We start from the raw sequence: 15000 nt of genomic DNA, 5'->3' as shown, positions 1-15000 counted from the left end.
TTGAATGTCTATCACCCATTTTTCACCCAAACCTGTGCCAACAAAACGTTTCAAGGACCTTGTTCCAGTCCTTGGCGACTCAACCTTATCCATCATAAATGAATATCTCATTACCGGCTATGTTCCCAACCCACTGAAAGAGGCTGTAATTAAGCGCCTGCTGAAAAAACTTGTCTTGACGTTTTAAAAGAAATGACAGGCCTATTTCCAATCGAATATTTTTGTCTCAAATATTGGAGAAAGTGGTCACTCAACAGCTCAATGATTTCCTTAACTCTCACAATATCCATGAGAGCCTCCAATTAGGTTTTAGGCCAAATCAGAGCGCAGAGACTGCATTAATGAAAGTATTTAATGACGTACTAATGGCCTCTGACAGCAACTCTGTCTTTATCCTTGTGCTCCTTGACTTGAGTGCTGCGTTTGATACAGTCGATCACCTCATTATATTAGAGAATGGAGAAACTTGTGGGAATCTGTGGATCTGCTCGGTCTTGTTTTAAATCTCACTATTTTGTACACATCGGTGGTGATTCATCAGATCATTATACTGTAAATGATGGTGTTCCACAAGGCTCTGTTTTGGGACCACTACTTTTTCCCCTATATATTCTACCCCTAGATTATATAATCAGTCATCATGGTGTCATTTTTCATTGCTATGCAGATGATACGCAACTTTACATTGCAATAAAACCTGGCATGTCACTTACTGTCCTGGAGGCTTGTGTGACTGACATTAAATAATGGATGGGCAGAATTTACGTTTGCCAGTGTAATGGCCAATAAAGTACTCATCTAACGTGACGCTCTTACAGGCCTGGATACAGTGGTGAGCGTACAGTGCTTCATGCTAAGACACCCTGGACGGCTGACTCATCTTTTTGATGTTTATCTGAATGAGGCAGGGAGCTACACAGACAGACAGACAGACAGACAGACAGACAGACAGACAGACAGACAGACACACACACACACACACAGGATACGCACCAGTTTGTTTCTCCTTCTCCTCGCGGCGCTCACGGGCCTGTTTCTGTCTCTCGTCAATCTTGAGGACCAACGGCTCTGCAACGCAAACGCAACATTTAGAGAACCAAACTCGAAAGAAACCCAATGTAGTGTAACTCAGACACAAAACATAGAACTAGGCAATTGTCAATCAATCACATTAGAGGACTAATAATTAGAGGAGTGGACATATATAGTTTGCAATATGCCGAAGAAGACAGAGAGAGAGAGAGAGAGAGGGGAGAAAGGAGCAACGCTTATGAACAAAAGAGAGGGTCAATCTCCATCGCTTAAAATGTCTTCCTCTCCTTGTCTCATTTGCTTCATCGGCACTGATCTGACAGAACTGGACACGTGAAGGCAACTTTCTGGTAGGCCTCCACCATGTTGCTTTCACCTATCCTGGTTTTAGAGTTCAGTGAGTTCAGATGAGGGAGAGGAAACGAGAAAGAATGATTGAGGTACAACCGTAGAGGGGGAGAGACGGGGGAAGAGATCAAAACTGAAAGACGGCAAACTTGGTGGAGAAAGAAAAAGAGAGAGGAACACTGGAATTACTTGGTTTGGTGGCACCATTGTTGCTGGTGGGTGGGGTGGTTGGGGTTGTTGGGGAAGTTGGGATGGGGGTCGTGGCCTGTCCAGAGCCTGAGGAGTCAGGCCGACTCGACGCTCCCTCCTCTGACTTCACCTGCGAGTCAGAGCCTACGAAAGGAAAACACACGCATCAGTCAAACGGACTTAAAAGCAGTGTCAAAAAGGGAATAGTTGACGAAATGGGAGATCAAGCTGTTTTATAGTAGTTTCAGTAGGTCCCATATGAGGAAGTAGCATGTTGTCAGTGGGGTAGAGTCCTCAATAAATCCAACTGGAGAAGCTGGCACACACGCACGCGCGCACGCACACTTCACACAACCCACTCTCTCTCTTCTCCAGTCCTGATTACTTCATAAATCCAGAGGCTCCTGGTGATAAACTCCCTGTCTACTCCCTACAAGGGAGCTACAAAGTACCAAAGTGGAGCAGCCTATGCACCCTTTTCTGGTCCGGTCTGCCAGCCCTGTAACCCTAAACTTGTTTTTATTATACATCGATTCAATGAAGCGTTGCACTAGAGACCTGGCCTGTTGTGTCCCCGTCTCTTGTTTGCTGGGTTTTTATGTGAAGTCCATTGTGGCGTTGTGGTAGTACTGACCTACACAGCGAAACGCAGCGATAGGCTAGTCTGGCATGACAACAAACGACAGGGAACACAAGAGGTCTGGTGACCAGGCTAGCATAGCATAGACCTACATGGCATAGTTGTGAGGCAGTTTCAAGACAGGCTGTCGCCTTATGGCCAGACTTGCTCGTGTCTCCACCTGAGACACCATACAATCTCATCAACAGTGGGGGAGAGGGGGCAACCAGGTCCAACATACAGCATCACTACTAACCACATCGTAGGTAAGAGGGAGACAGATAGAAAGACAAAGCAAATGCGTGTAGCTGTGTGTGTGTGGGTGTCAGCACTGTGTTTAAAGGGACTGTTGATTGATGACATGCTGTGAGGGGGCAGGTGACTCAGCGTTTCCTGCTCCCAGTGACTGTCTGATACAGCTCTTCATGTCGTTACTGCAGCCTGGTTATCATACACTCCAACATGGCCGCCGCACGCCTGCTTCTGTTTGACCTAGTGAAAGTGCTCTATAGGGACACGGCTGTCCCAGAAAACAGGCCAAAATAAAAAATGGTCTCAGTGACCCAGTTTGGGCTCAGAGTCGGAAAAGAGATGGGTATACCCGAGAGTCACTGATATTTCTCTCCCCCATCTTTCTCTCCCTCCCCTTCTCCCCCCCCCCCCTCTTTTTTCCCTCTCCTTCTTCTCCCCTCTCGCTTTTTCTCCTGAATTTGTTGAAGCATGGTGCTGCTAGTAAAGCCAGATCACTGGGGTTGAATTGGTTCCAGCAGAGGCCACACATACATCTTACATAGCCTAGACCTACAGTATACGAATACTGCAAGTCATTTCACCCTGACTCAATTTCCACAGTGACCCTAGTTTACCCTCTGCCTTAAACAAACCATAATCCATACATCCTCTTCTGGCTCATCTTTACACAGCATTTCTGTAGGATATACTGTACTCGCCCCTTACCACACAATAGGCCATTCTCCCTCCCATTCAGGCAGTCCAGTATGACATCATACCTCCAGTGGTGTTGTATGACCAGGCCTTTTGTTAACGTGAATCCCTTCTATTCGTATCTATGTCTGCGGTGATATTAACTGTCCTATGCGGTATCAGGTGGTACTCTAAGCAGGTTACGTAATAGTTACTGTAGCGCAGGTGGTCTGCCTGGTTTATACGTGTATTTCTGCGCTTAATCTAGCTTTTCAATTTGATTGGGATAGTCCTTCCAGCAACTACTCTTTCGAGGGACTTCTTAGATCTACAATAGTCTATCGGTAATGATCCACAGGTACAGGGTCTTGTTGAGCTTCTCCTCCCTGCCTTTTTTTTGTACGTTTTATATTCATTCTCCAATTATTGCGCCGCACTTGTCTTCGTCATTTTTTTTTGGGGTTTCAGAGTTTGTCGTTTGTGTCTGAAGCACCACTGTAGCCCTAACAGGAACTGCCCCAAGGGACTTAGACTTAGTTTGAATTAGAATTTGAGATGAGGCTGGGCCGGGCTGCTTCAGATTACACTATTACATCAGTGTCTGTCGGGTCTATCCATGTATTTCAATACCTAATCTTGCTATTCAGTTCTACTAAGCAACAACTCTCACGAGAAGCTGGTCTATCAATCCTGGTGAATCAATGACGATCCATTCCAAAGGCATCTTTAAATCACTATAGAGGATATCGATACTGTGGTAGTGAACATGCATTTATGTTTGAGTGGTGTGTATGGGATTACTGTCTCTCTAAGGGTGTGTCCCCTCTCACTTACATTCCCATGACCCCGTTAAAGCTGGCCAGGACCTGAGGTTAAGTCGCTGAACTTCATCAATGCTAATCGAGAGGCTTCTGACCTCTCATGACAAAGGGCCATTAAACAACCACAGCTCTGGAATGATGGACAATACCATCCTGACAGAGAGAAACAGAGTATGTTACTGCATGTAAACATAAACTGCCATATAAGGCAATTGGAGGCGATCTCTCGTTCCAGATCTGTCTTAAGTCACCTGTATAGGCTTTTCTGTAGGCTACATCTGACGGTTGTACACGTAGTATTACAGTTGACCTCATGTGAGACACTCAGCCTGATCCTCTGTAGAAGCCGTACCTGACAACACAGACACAGAACCCCCACAGAGGTACTGTAACACATGGGCCATGAATACTGTCCAAAGCCACACACTGCCAAACAGTTGCTTTCCCAGAGTCTAACCCTAACCCTTATATAACCAGGAAGGACAAAATGACTGGACTCCAGTTTAAGATAGAATTCTAAACAGTCCTTTACCAAAGAGGAAGTATAGCAAAGACAGAGCATGTCACCAAGGTGGGAGAATGGAGAGAGAGAGAGATGGAAAATAACAGAGGGGGGAAAGAGAGTGAGAGGGGTAAAGGGAGGGAGACGGAGAGAGAGAGGCAGGAGAGTTAGAGAGAGATGGAAAATGACAGGGGAGGAAAGGGGGGGGGACAGAGAGAAGGAAGAGAGAGAAGGAAAGAGGGAGGCCTCCTGTTTACATAATGAATAATAGACTGATAGCTGTTTAACATAAACACTCATCTGTGTCAACGTGCTCCCCTGCAATGACACTGCAGCAAGAGGCACTAAACTGATTTCTCAAACACCAGACATGGAACAGTAAATGTAACTCTTCTGGAGGATGGACATTCTATTACTGTGCAAGAAATCACAAGCAAGTGTAGTGTGTGTGGACTGTCACTCAGGGCCAATGGCTCTGACAATCATGTCGGAGGATGTGGTGTTAAACCCTCCTTAACCCAGTTTGGCAGAAATAGCCCTGTGCCAGTTCAGACCCTGCGTTCAGGGCTTATACCACAGGAACACAGACGCCATGAATGATTGTACAGTAATAGAATGTCCGTCATTAAGCAAAGTTGGCATCACGCGGTTAATGATCTTTCATATCATCAGGCTAATGACAAATGAACACAAATACACACACACACACACACACACACACACACACACACACACACAGACACAGACACCTTGGTGATGTTTTCTACAATGCGGACCACTGAAACATACCTAAAGAAGATATCCTCAAGGTGCGAGTTAAGGTCTGAGACACTTGAGTTTACATGGCTCAACCCCATATTATCACCCTCGATATTCTCCTCCAATGTTTTTTTGAGAAGGATGCGAGTGGAGGATGTAGGTGAGACCGCGAGGAATCGAGAGACAAGAGAATGGGCCACTATCTCTGTGTTCTGTGTTCTCCATTTGGTTTAGACTCAGGCCAGTTTCCCCAGTCAGAGGAGGGTAAGCCATCAGGCTAGGGTCATCCTGAACACACAGCAGATCAGCAGAGGTCATAGGTGAACCTGCAGCCAGGAGCAGATAAACGGATATGCAGATGGGGGTCAATGCTTCTGGGAGCCTAGAGGTTAGAGACGCCGGCCAGCAATCGGTAGGTCGCTGGTTCGATGCTCACCCCAGGGTTGCTGGCATCATATCTAAGGTGCGTACCACTGCCGTTGTGCCCTTGAGCAAGGCACTTAACCCCTAATTTTTCCAGGGGCATTACAATCTCCCTGTTCATCTGTTTGTAGTGTGTGGGGGGGGGGGGGGGTGCAACACATTCCTAACAATCTGATTGCATGGCAAATAAAGCATTTTATTTGATATAACTAATAACAGGACACAACGTGACAGAGAGATGGTGAGTACTGATTGGGCCCAGTTCTAATACTTTGAAAATGCATCCTTCCTTCCTTCCTTATTTGCTCCCTTCCCTCCTTGGGGAAATCACTGATCTGACATGACTGGATTGGTAAAAGCTTTGACCTTGTCGACACTTGACCCTTAATTCAGACTTCGGTTATATTCTGAATATGATGATCAGATCACGGTATGAGCGTCCACCTGGCCTCTCCAACAGTCCCCTGTGTCCACACTGTTTAATCTGACTTTTTAGGTTTAGGGTTGTTTCTACCCTTGCTGTATTTGATAGGCTTTATGTGCTTTTGGTGGCCATATTGCATCTAGACTGGATAGAAATCGGAATACAATGCGAGCTCAATGATACGGTTTGATATAAGATTCATCTAGTTCTCTCTCTCTCTCTCTGTGTCTCTCTCTCAGTAATCCCAAGGGGTTTATATCGTTTCACATGCTTCAAAAGCTCTCCTCTCATCTGCCAAAACACGCCCCCCCCCCCCCCCCCTCTCCTAAAACATCCCCCTACCAGCCAGCCACCAAACCTCCAAAGAGAGCTTACACCCCCACATACACACACAAACTCCCTACTAAAAGCCCTCCCCCCCACACAGACACACTCACGCACCTCCCAACCCCAAACCTCTGGGCCAAAAGAGCTTGGAAAGCTGGCTGACTTTTCCCCCCTGATTGGGTTCGTTTACGTCTGTCAATTATACTCAACAACTCAGACTTATCCCCCCTCTACCAGTCAACAGCGTGATGTACGAACTGAGCCACACTGAGCTTATACCGGGCTGGCTTGGTTAAACACCCACCATAGTTGCTGAAACTGTGTTGAAAAGAACAGTGTCAAAGGAAATGATCCGAGCCAGCACAGAAGTGTGTAAAGCCCCAGGGTTACGTTCAATAGAGCAACAGTGTTCCAGCTTTACTGCAAAAGGGGTTTAAGCCATAGAGAAATGTTAAAGGCCGAAGGAGGTTGGGGGGACGGGGGGGACGGAAGTGTGAGATTCTTTTACCTGGAGTCTGGTTCATGATTCCGGAGCCCGATCCCGGACTGGGACCTCGTACCCTGGCTAGAGTCCCACTCCGGCTACTGAGATCGGAGCACCGGAATTATTGCTCCCTACGCCTATCTACATCCCAACGAGAGAGAGTGGGTACCAAATATGTCCGGTACGGAAAGGGGGGAAGTCGAGGGAGTGAAGGGTGAAAAACCAAAATACTCCAAGCCACTAAAAATGGAGACCCACCAAAAAGGGCACATCCACCAAAAAATGGGTAGAAAACAAACAAAAAAACAAAAAAAGGAAAGAGATGGGGAGAGAGCCTTTGTTGTTGTCAATGTTGTTATTCGGCAATGACTCCCAAGCTGTGGCCTCTCTCCAACCCCTGCCACCCCTCCCTGTGTGTGTGTGAGTGTGTGTATGTAGGTCTACTCAACCTGACCGGCCCCTTCTCTGCGTGTGTGTGCGTATGTATGAGCCCTACCCCCCCCTCCTCCTCCTCCCATCCCTGGTCAGATTAACTGGTCAGAGTTTGTGATTAGCGCTGTGCTCTCCCTGGCTGTGGGTAGCAGGCTAACGGGGTGTGCCTCCGCGCCCTGAGAGGATTAGTGTTCGCTAATGCTAAGCTAAACGCTAAGCTCCAGCCGGCGGAGGAGAGGGGCCAGAGGGCTGGGGTCCTTCTAGCCCCAAGGCAAGCACTGTGGGCTGGGACCCAGGAGCATGGGGACTGGTGGGTGATACGGCTGGGTGATAAAACGATAGAAAAAAATATCTAACGCTTTTTTTGATTCGATAAAGACACAATGGCTGTCATCGCGACAAAGTTTGTTTTGCGTCGTGCGCTCCCCGTTAAAATCTGTTAAAGAACAGAAGAAAACTGAGGGAGGACGCATGAAAAGCACGAGAGAGCGCAAATGTATTTTCTCCCTGTGCTGGGAGCACAAGCAGTCCTGTCCCTCACAAGCCCATTTGCTCCCACTATATACACATCTTTTCCCTTGTTCCCTTGTTGGTAACAGCAAAAAGACTTTGAGTTTGCCCAACGTTTTACCAAAATATTTTTAAGTTTAACTGGTAAGTTGCCAGTTTTCTCTCTACTTTTGCTAGATTCTATCACTTAATCCGTTTACAGTCTAGGCCATAATCTAGGCCAATGCCTTTGAAAAAATGACTCGCTTCTCAGAAATGAATTTACTGTAGACTACTCTAGTATCTGTACAGCTGTATGGAGAGACAGAGAGACAGAGAGAGAAGTTGAACCTGATATCAAACAATATCATCATCGTGAAAATAGAGAGTAGAGCATGAAATACCTCATTATAAATAAAAACCTGATACCTCAGATCATGGTTGCTTTAAATCAGCAACTCACACAGCGTCTCGCTTATCTCTTTCTTTCTTTCTTTCCTCTCTCTCTCTCTCTCTCTCTCTTTCTTTCCTCTGTCTCTCTCTCTCTCTCTCCTTCTCCCTGTCTATCTTCTGTATTATTCATGTTTTAAGTGCTCTACTGTTTAGGCTAACGTTCGTCCCCCCTGACAATACAGTGCTCAGTCGGAGAAAAAGGGAGTCGTCTTCATCTCAAACACAAAAGAGCCTTATCTTCTCATTCAAAGTCGACCCCTTGCCCATGAGGAGATCTGAAAGGTTACGGAGGTAAGCAATATGGGGGATATTACACCTATCTGAAGGGGAGGTTGAGCCATTACCACACTCTGATCCAATCCCAAGATCATCTTCACAGATGCATAGGCGCTACAGATGCAGTTAGAAAGGCAGATGCTGTATCCATCTTAAACAAGTGCTCCTCTCCTATCAGATACATTAAGGCCGAAATCCACATTCACCCTTAGTCCCTATCCTTAGTAGACATTTTTAGATCTCAAAAGGATCGGATCGGAAGAAATGCAAGCGTTACGACAAATATCCCCTAGCCTCGTCTGTCAGAGGACGAGGTGGGATTCGTACTGAGGACAAGATGGGGTTCATACCATCTTGATGACAAACTAAAAAGCAGAACTGATCACGTCACAGGGTTCTGATCCACTGTATCACAGATCAAATATTCATAAGGTCTGAGACACACAAAAGCATGAGTGGACGCACGTACGCAGACCGCTTTCAAGTCAAAGATCAAACCCTCTGAAATAAAAAGCCTCTGAGGCAGTGTCTGTCTGTCTGTCTGTCTATCTGTGTCTGTCTGTCTGTCTGTGTGTGTGTGTGTGTGTGTGAGAGAGAGATGAACTGCAGTCAAAACACTGTTAAGCGAGCTAGGCTTAATTGTGATGAGCAAAAACAGAAAAAAGGCTTTAGTTTCTGTAACCGCCTCGGCATGCCTACTCTGGACTACATTTCCCACAATACCATGCAGTTTCCTCCCACCTTTACCGTAGTTCCAAAGCCTTAGGCCTAATCCTCAGTCAGACAAAACAGAACACCAGTCACAACCTCAAAATCCCAAGACAACAACAGCAGCAGACTAGGAGCCAAGAATTTAGAACACTTGACTTAAAGGAGTGTAGAGTCTGTTGGAAATCTGCCGCCTCTGGCGACCACGGCGAAATTCTGTTAGAAGTTCCAAAGAACAACATCCTCCCTAATAATAATATAACCCCCCCCGAAATGGACTTGCAGTGACTTTACAGCTGTTGTGTTTCTGCATTCATGCACAATTCGAAGAGGCAGCCACCAGAGATAGAAAGGCGAAAGATCGGTGAGTCCACTCCCCTAGACCACCCCCGGCCAGCAAACAACATGTTTGTACACAAACCGAGTGTAGGGTAGGACACTCAATTTCAGAAAAAGCACTTTTTCGGGACCAAAACAGTGTTCATAAATGAAATATTTCAGTTCTACAACTGCTAGGGAGAAACAAACCAGCTGACAGAGCAGACAACCTACACAGCAATGTTGTTGCATTCTAAATGAGACATTCTGGTACGAGTGCTGACGCGGTTACATTTGACCAACATGTATTTTGTGATGCTATCTTATAGAGCAAATGCTTACCCATGCACTCACTCACTGACCCCCCCCCCCCCCCACACACACACACACACCTTTTTTGGTTTTAGTAGGTGGCAACAGAGCCTGCATGCCCTTGTATCAGCCCACTCTCACCTTGTCAGCTGATTTCTACACACACACACACACACACACACACACACACACACACACACACACACACGTCATAAGACAGGCACACCGCCTGATATCCCGCCAGACCTGTCAGCCACCTGCCATTAGAGGGCGGGTCTAACAGGTGAGCAGAAACCTGTCACTCCCTAAAACCTGACAGACACACACTGGCAAACCTGATACTGTAAATAGTGAACATACCGTACACACACAAACATGTTCTGTAGGTAACTGTTCTTTGGGAGGTTGTGGATGTGGAAGTGATTTTCTATCTGACAAGGGAGGCCATTCAAAGCATCCTTTTTCATCAACCCACACCCACACCAACACACCCACACCCACACCCTCCCTCTATAGCAGAGCATGGCATAGATGGTGCCAGCCACGCAACACCCCCGACACAACAGGACACACAGTCGCAACCATTCTAGAGAAAGTGAGGGCAAGCAGAAACAAAATAACAGAGACACAGACCAGCACAAACTACTACTACTATTACCCACCAAAATCATCATCATCATCACCTCCTCTTCCAACTCCATTCTTACAGTACTACTACTACACACACACACACAGTCGTCATCATTCTAGCTTGTTGTTAGGGAGAACTCACTGTCTTCTCTTCTTCTAACTCTGCAGTGTTGGGACAGTCTGAGTGGAATGTGAGGCTGAAGGAATTTCTCCTCTCTGTCTCCAGTGCCCCCTACCACTGCCCCAGATACAGCCTGGTGTACACACACACACACACACACACACACACACACACACACACACACACACACACACACACACACACACACACACACACACACACACACACACACACACACACACACACACACACACACACACACACACCTTTCTGCCCTCCACGACAGACACACATTTACTGCATCTTCCCCAGCTTTCAGATTCCAAGTAATACAGACTGCCAGAGAAAGGAGACACACACACACACACACACACACACACACACACACACACACACACACACACACACAGTAGCTGCACCCTCCCCCCCCCCCCCCACACACACAGTATACAATGCCTTCATCCCCCTAAGCTCTCTATTGAAGTCCCCCTCCACACTGTACCTCTCTTCTTCCCCCGAGCCGCTCTTCCTCTCTGTCCCTCCTCCTCCTCGGTGATGGTGAAGAGGGCTGGGATGGCCGAGCGGCTGCCCCCTTTCCTCAGCCTCTCCTTACGCCCGGCGCCTCTCACGCAACACCCCGGCATGCTAACGGGCTAACTCACCAACTCGCTAAGAACCCCCCCGTCCCACCCTGGGGGTGGGGGGGGTAAGTGAGGGCACACAGGACAGGCGGGAAGAACCCACTCCTCTCCTCTCCTGTCCTCGTAGTCTGAGGTGGTTTTGGGGGATGGAGGTGTTTTGTTGATAAAGTCAGTCACCCCCCCCCCTCACCACAACTGGTGTCCTGCTAATGTTGCTAATGCTCCTCTGGCTGCAAGGTGCTCATCTGAGCGGGTGTCTGGTAAGATCCCGCTCCAGGAACGAAAGAGGAGAGAGGCAGAGAGAGAGAGAGAGAGAGAGACAGAGAGAGAGAGAGAGAGAGAGACAGAGAGAGAGAGAAAGAGGGAAACAATAAAAGACAAGTAGAGAGAGAGAGAGGCAGAAAGACAGCGAGGGAGGAGAAAGGGGAGGGCTAAACTAGGGATGAGACAGAGAGGGAGAAAGAGAGGCAGAGAAAGAGAGAGAGAGGGAGAAAGACACGTCTATCCAGAGAGAGGGGCAGCCTGTGACGGTAGTGCCAGGCGATAGAAGAGAGAGGGGGGGGAGAGGGGGGGAGAGGGGAGAGGGGAAACGGAGAGAGAAAAAAACAAGTCAAAAGGATGAGCCCTTTCAGCTTCCAGACCGGCTTAGAGGAGAACACTTAAATCGTCCGAGACTGGATGGGGAGAGACGGAGAGATGGAGAGACGGAGAGATGGAGGATAGTAACTCTTCTTCCCTTCTTTTCTTTTCCCACTCCTCTCCTTCAGGAGATGCTGTCTGCAGCTACTGCCACCTCTCTACCACTCGCTCTCTCTCTCTCTCTCTCTCTGCCCTGGACACACACTAATCAAGCCGGCGCTCTCACTCTCTCACACACGCACACGCACACACACACACACACACGTCGTCGCAGGCGGCGGAGCTGTTAAAATATTCAGTGATCAGGAAGGTGAGCTGGTCCCGGCAAATGGTTTCCGTGACGACGACGGCACGCGGCTGGGTCAAACAGGAGAGGGGGTGAGAGGTAGGATGAGTAAAGGAATGAGAGAGAGAAAGACTATGACTGTCCCGTCCCTGTTCTCACACACACACACACACACACACAGACACACCAAAAATAGAGAGCAAACAAACCGCAGGGCACCTAAAGTATGACAGGTATACTGTAACTACCTGTCAAACCAGTGATAACTTAAGTGATAACAACAGGGTGTGTGCAGATATTAGTTTCCTGGTGATTGTAAATATGCAAATGAAACCTCTCCCTTATTGGTCATCCGTTTGAGTGGTTCTAGACTGTTCTAATGCAGTCGAGATGCGACACACACATGCAGCCTGCGGCCGTTGACGCTGTGCTGCAGTATTGTAACCAAAGCTCTACTCAGTAAATATGAGGCAGAGTAGTGTGTGTACACACACACACACACACACACGCACGCGCGCACACACACACGCGCGCACACACACACACGCTGTACTGCAAATCAGACATGGGACAGAAGGAGAGAGGGAGAGGGAAGAGAAGGGAGGGGTGAGTGAGTGAGAGAGAGAGAGAGGGAGATGTGCTGAGCTCTTGAGTTTGATTTGGCACAGGGACAAGAGAGGGGAGTGGCAGAGAAGACCCGAGTAGACCTAATGATGATTAGTGTTTTAGAGGAAGCAACACACACACACACACACACACACACTATAAGAGTACAAACACAAGCTTGCAGCTCAGACGGCCATATGGCCTTTCCCTTTATCTCTCGCTGTGTACACTTGCCTCCAGTTTCACCAAGTCAATACACAGGGATTAAACAATGCACGCAACTGCAGCCATGGCGGCTCAAAAGGAGCCGCAGCACCCACATTATGATCAGAGACTGCACAGGTTGGCGGCCATGCTGGCTCAAACCCAGGAACTGCAGTTGCACCACACGTGCGTCAGTTGGTCATACGTGGCTGGAAACCCATCACCTCCTCGTCAAGGAACTAAACGAGTGTCTAATAATAACGGCTTGATTTACAAGTCTATTTATAAAGTCTTTAGGGACTTTTCATGGAAAGGGACTTTTCACGGAAAGGGACTGAGAGACAGTGGCCCATTTAAACCACCGTGGGGTGTTTCACTAATGGAGAACCAGCAGGCCTATGTAAATTAAAGATGATGCAGTTAGGGAGGGGACCATTTTTCTCACCAATACCATAACAGGTGATAATACCTGGGCCATAGGTTTAATGTGTGTACATATTGGCCAACATGCTTTTGCTTTTAGACCAGCATGACTGGAAATATGGGTCAACTCAAGACTTTTATGGAGGGAAGATAGGCTACCTGGGTCCATGGAGGTTGGTGGAGGGAGAAATCTGGAGCTGGTGGAAAAAAAGCTCATTGTAATGGCTTTAATGGATTAACGGAATGAATTAAACAGTGACCATGTGTTTGATAGTTTAGTGCATTAGGATACCGATTAGCTGTTGCTGCTGGGGGTCCACAAGTTAACAACGCGACTCCTTTCACTTGATTCTATTCATTACAATGAGCCCGTCCTCCGATTTCTCCCTCAACCAGCCTCATGGAGAGGTTTCAATATAGGAAGAGTTTAATTCCAAAACAACATCCATTTGCTTACTCTTCGTAATGTTACATTTACCATTAAAAATCCAAGAAATCAATATTGATTACAACTTCAAGAACATGGTTATTATGTAAGCAAGAAACATAACATAGCTACTGTCCGTTCAAATGTATACATGTTTTTTTGATGTCATATATACTGAAAAATGTATGCATTCCCTGCAGTGTAAGTCGCTTTGGATAAAAGCGTCAGCAAAAAGACATACATTACATTACAATACAATACATGGCGAAGTACATTTTAGAAAATGGTAGACATAGTGAAACTCTTGACACATACTAATGTGAGTTACACAGACCATTCATTCTGTGAACAAGTTTCAAACCTGCTTCAAACCAGTCACTTAAACACACACACCCTTTTTTACTCAACTCTCACCTTGCTCCTGGCCCCTCTTTCTCTCACACACACACCTTCAGTTCATTGAGAGAGCAATCTGATCTTTGTCCCCCGCAGCATGGAGTAACACTGTAACCTACACTTACTGTTTAACCAGATACGCACACACCCTGCTCTCAGATCGGCCTCTCCACAGTCCCACACACACACACACACTCTACAGAAATAGGTGCATTCTCCCAGTCAGAGCTGGGGTCATTTTTTAATTAATACCCAGTTGGTGAGTTAGCCCATTTACTGAAATTGGGTTTCAATCCACAAATTGAAATTTGAATAATTCTCCATGAGAAATTGGCCTCAGATTTGCTTGCAATACATTTCCATATCCACTTAAACTCACAGGCAGGAGGAGAAACTGGGTGCATGATACGCATAAGTAAATAATATAAATAAAACTGTTAAATACCAAACATGGCAGCCGTGTGAGGCGCGATCGGCCCGTAACAGCGGAGCTATTTGTTTTTTATGTCCATGCACCAACCTCACCAAGTCAATGTCCTGTATGTGCAAATATACTTGGCCAAATAAAAGAATTCTGATAAATTAATTACTCAAACGCTTACCATGGCAGCATTGTCTAGTCTGTCAGTACAACATTACACGAGGGCTTAACATTAACTTTAATTTCTCACTTTGTGTCATCAATTTAGTTGCCTGCAACGCACCTGTCGTGGCCAGAGGTCTACATGCATCAACAATATCGCTATACTTTATGGGGGGGGGGGATCAGAATCTGCACGACAGAGGA

At 46.9% G+C, this 15000-nt stretch overlaps 1 protein-coding gene across 6 annotated transcripts in view; it reads right to left on the bottom strand.

The window, feature by feature from the left end:
* Positions 1–15000, bottom strand: part of map7b (microtubule-associated protein 7b) — a gene marked incomplete at its 5' end in the record, with an annotated part of 33637 nt that overhangs the window by 18059 nt on the left and 578 nt on the right. For 5 of the 6 annotated variants that reach the window (XM_083689234.1, XM_083689235.1, XM_083689237.1 and 2 more), the window contains 2 exons: positions 994–1068; positions 1570–1713. In XM_083689234.1, the coding sequence (XP_083545360.1) occupies positions 994–1068; positions 1570–1713 (219 nt within the window). Of the gene's footprint in view, positions 1–993; positions 1069–1569; positions 1714–13549; positions 13576–15000 lie in introns of those variants that run through there. The other variant, XM_083689236.1, reaches the window with a different exon arrangement.

The sequence above is a fragment of the Argentina silus genome (assembly GCF_951799395.1).
Source record: "Argentina silus genome assembly, chromosome: 17".
NCBI lineage: Eukaryota > Metazoa > Chordata > Actinopteri > Argentiniformes > Argentinidae > Argentina > Argentina silus.
The sequence above is the reverse complement of the archived record's forward strand: the minus strand, read 5'-3'. Positions and strand labels throughout refer to the sequence as shown.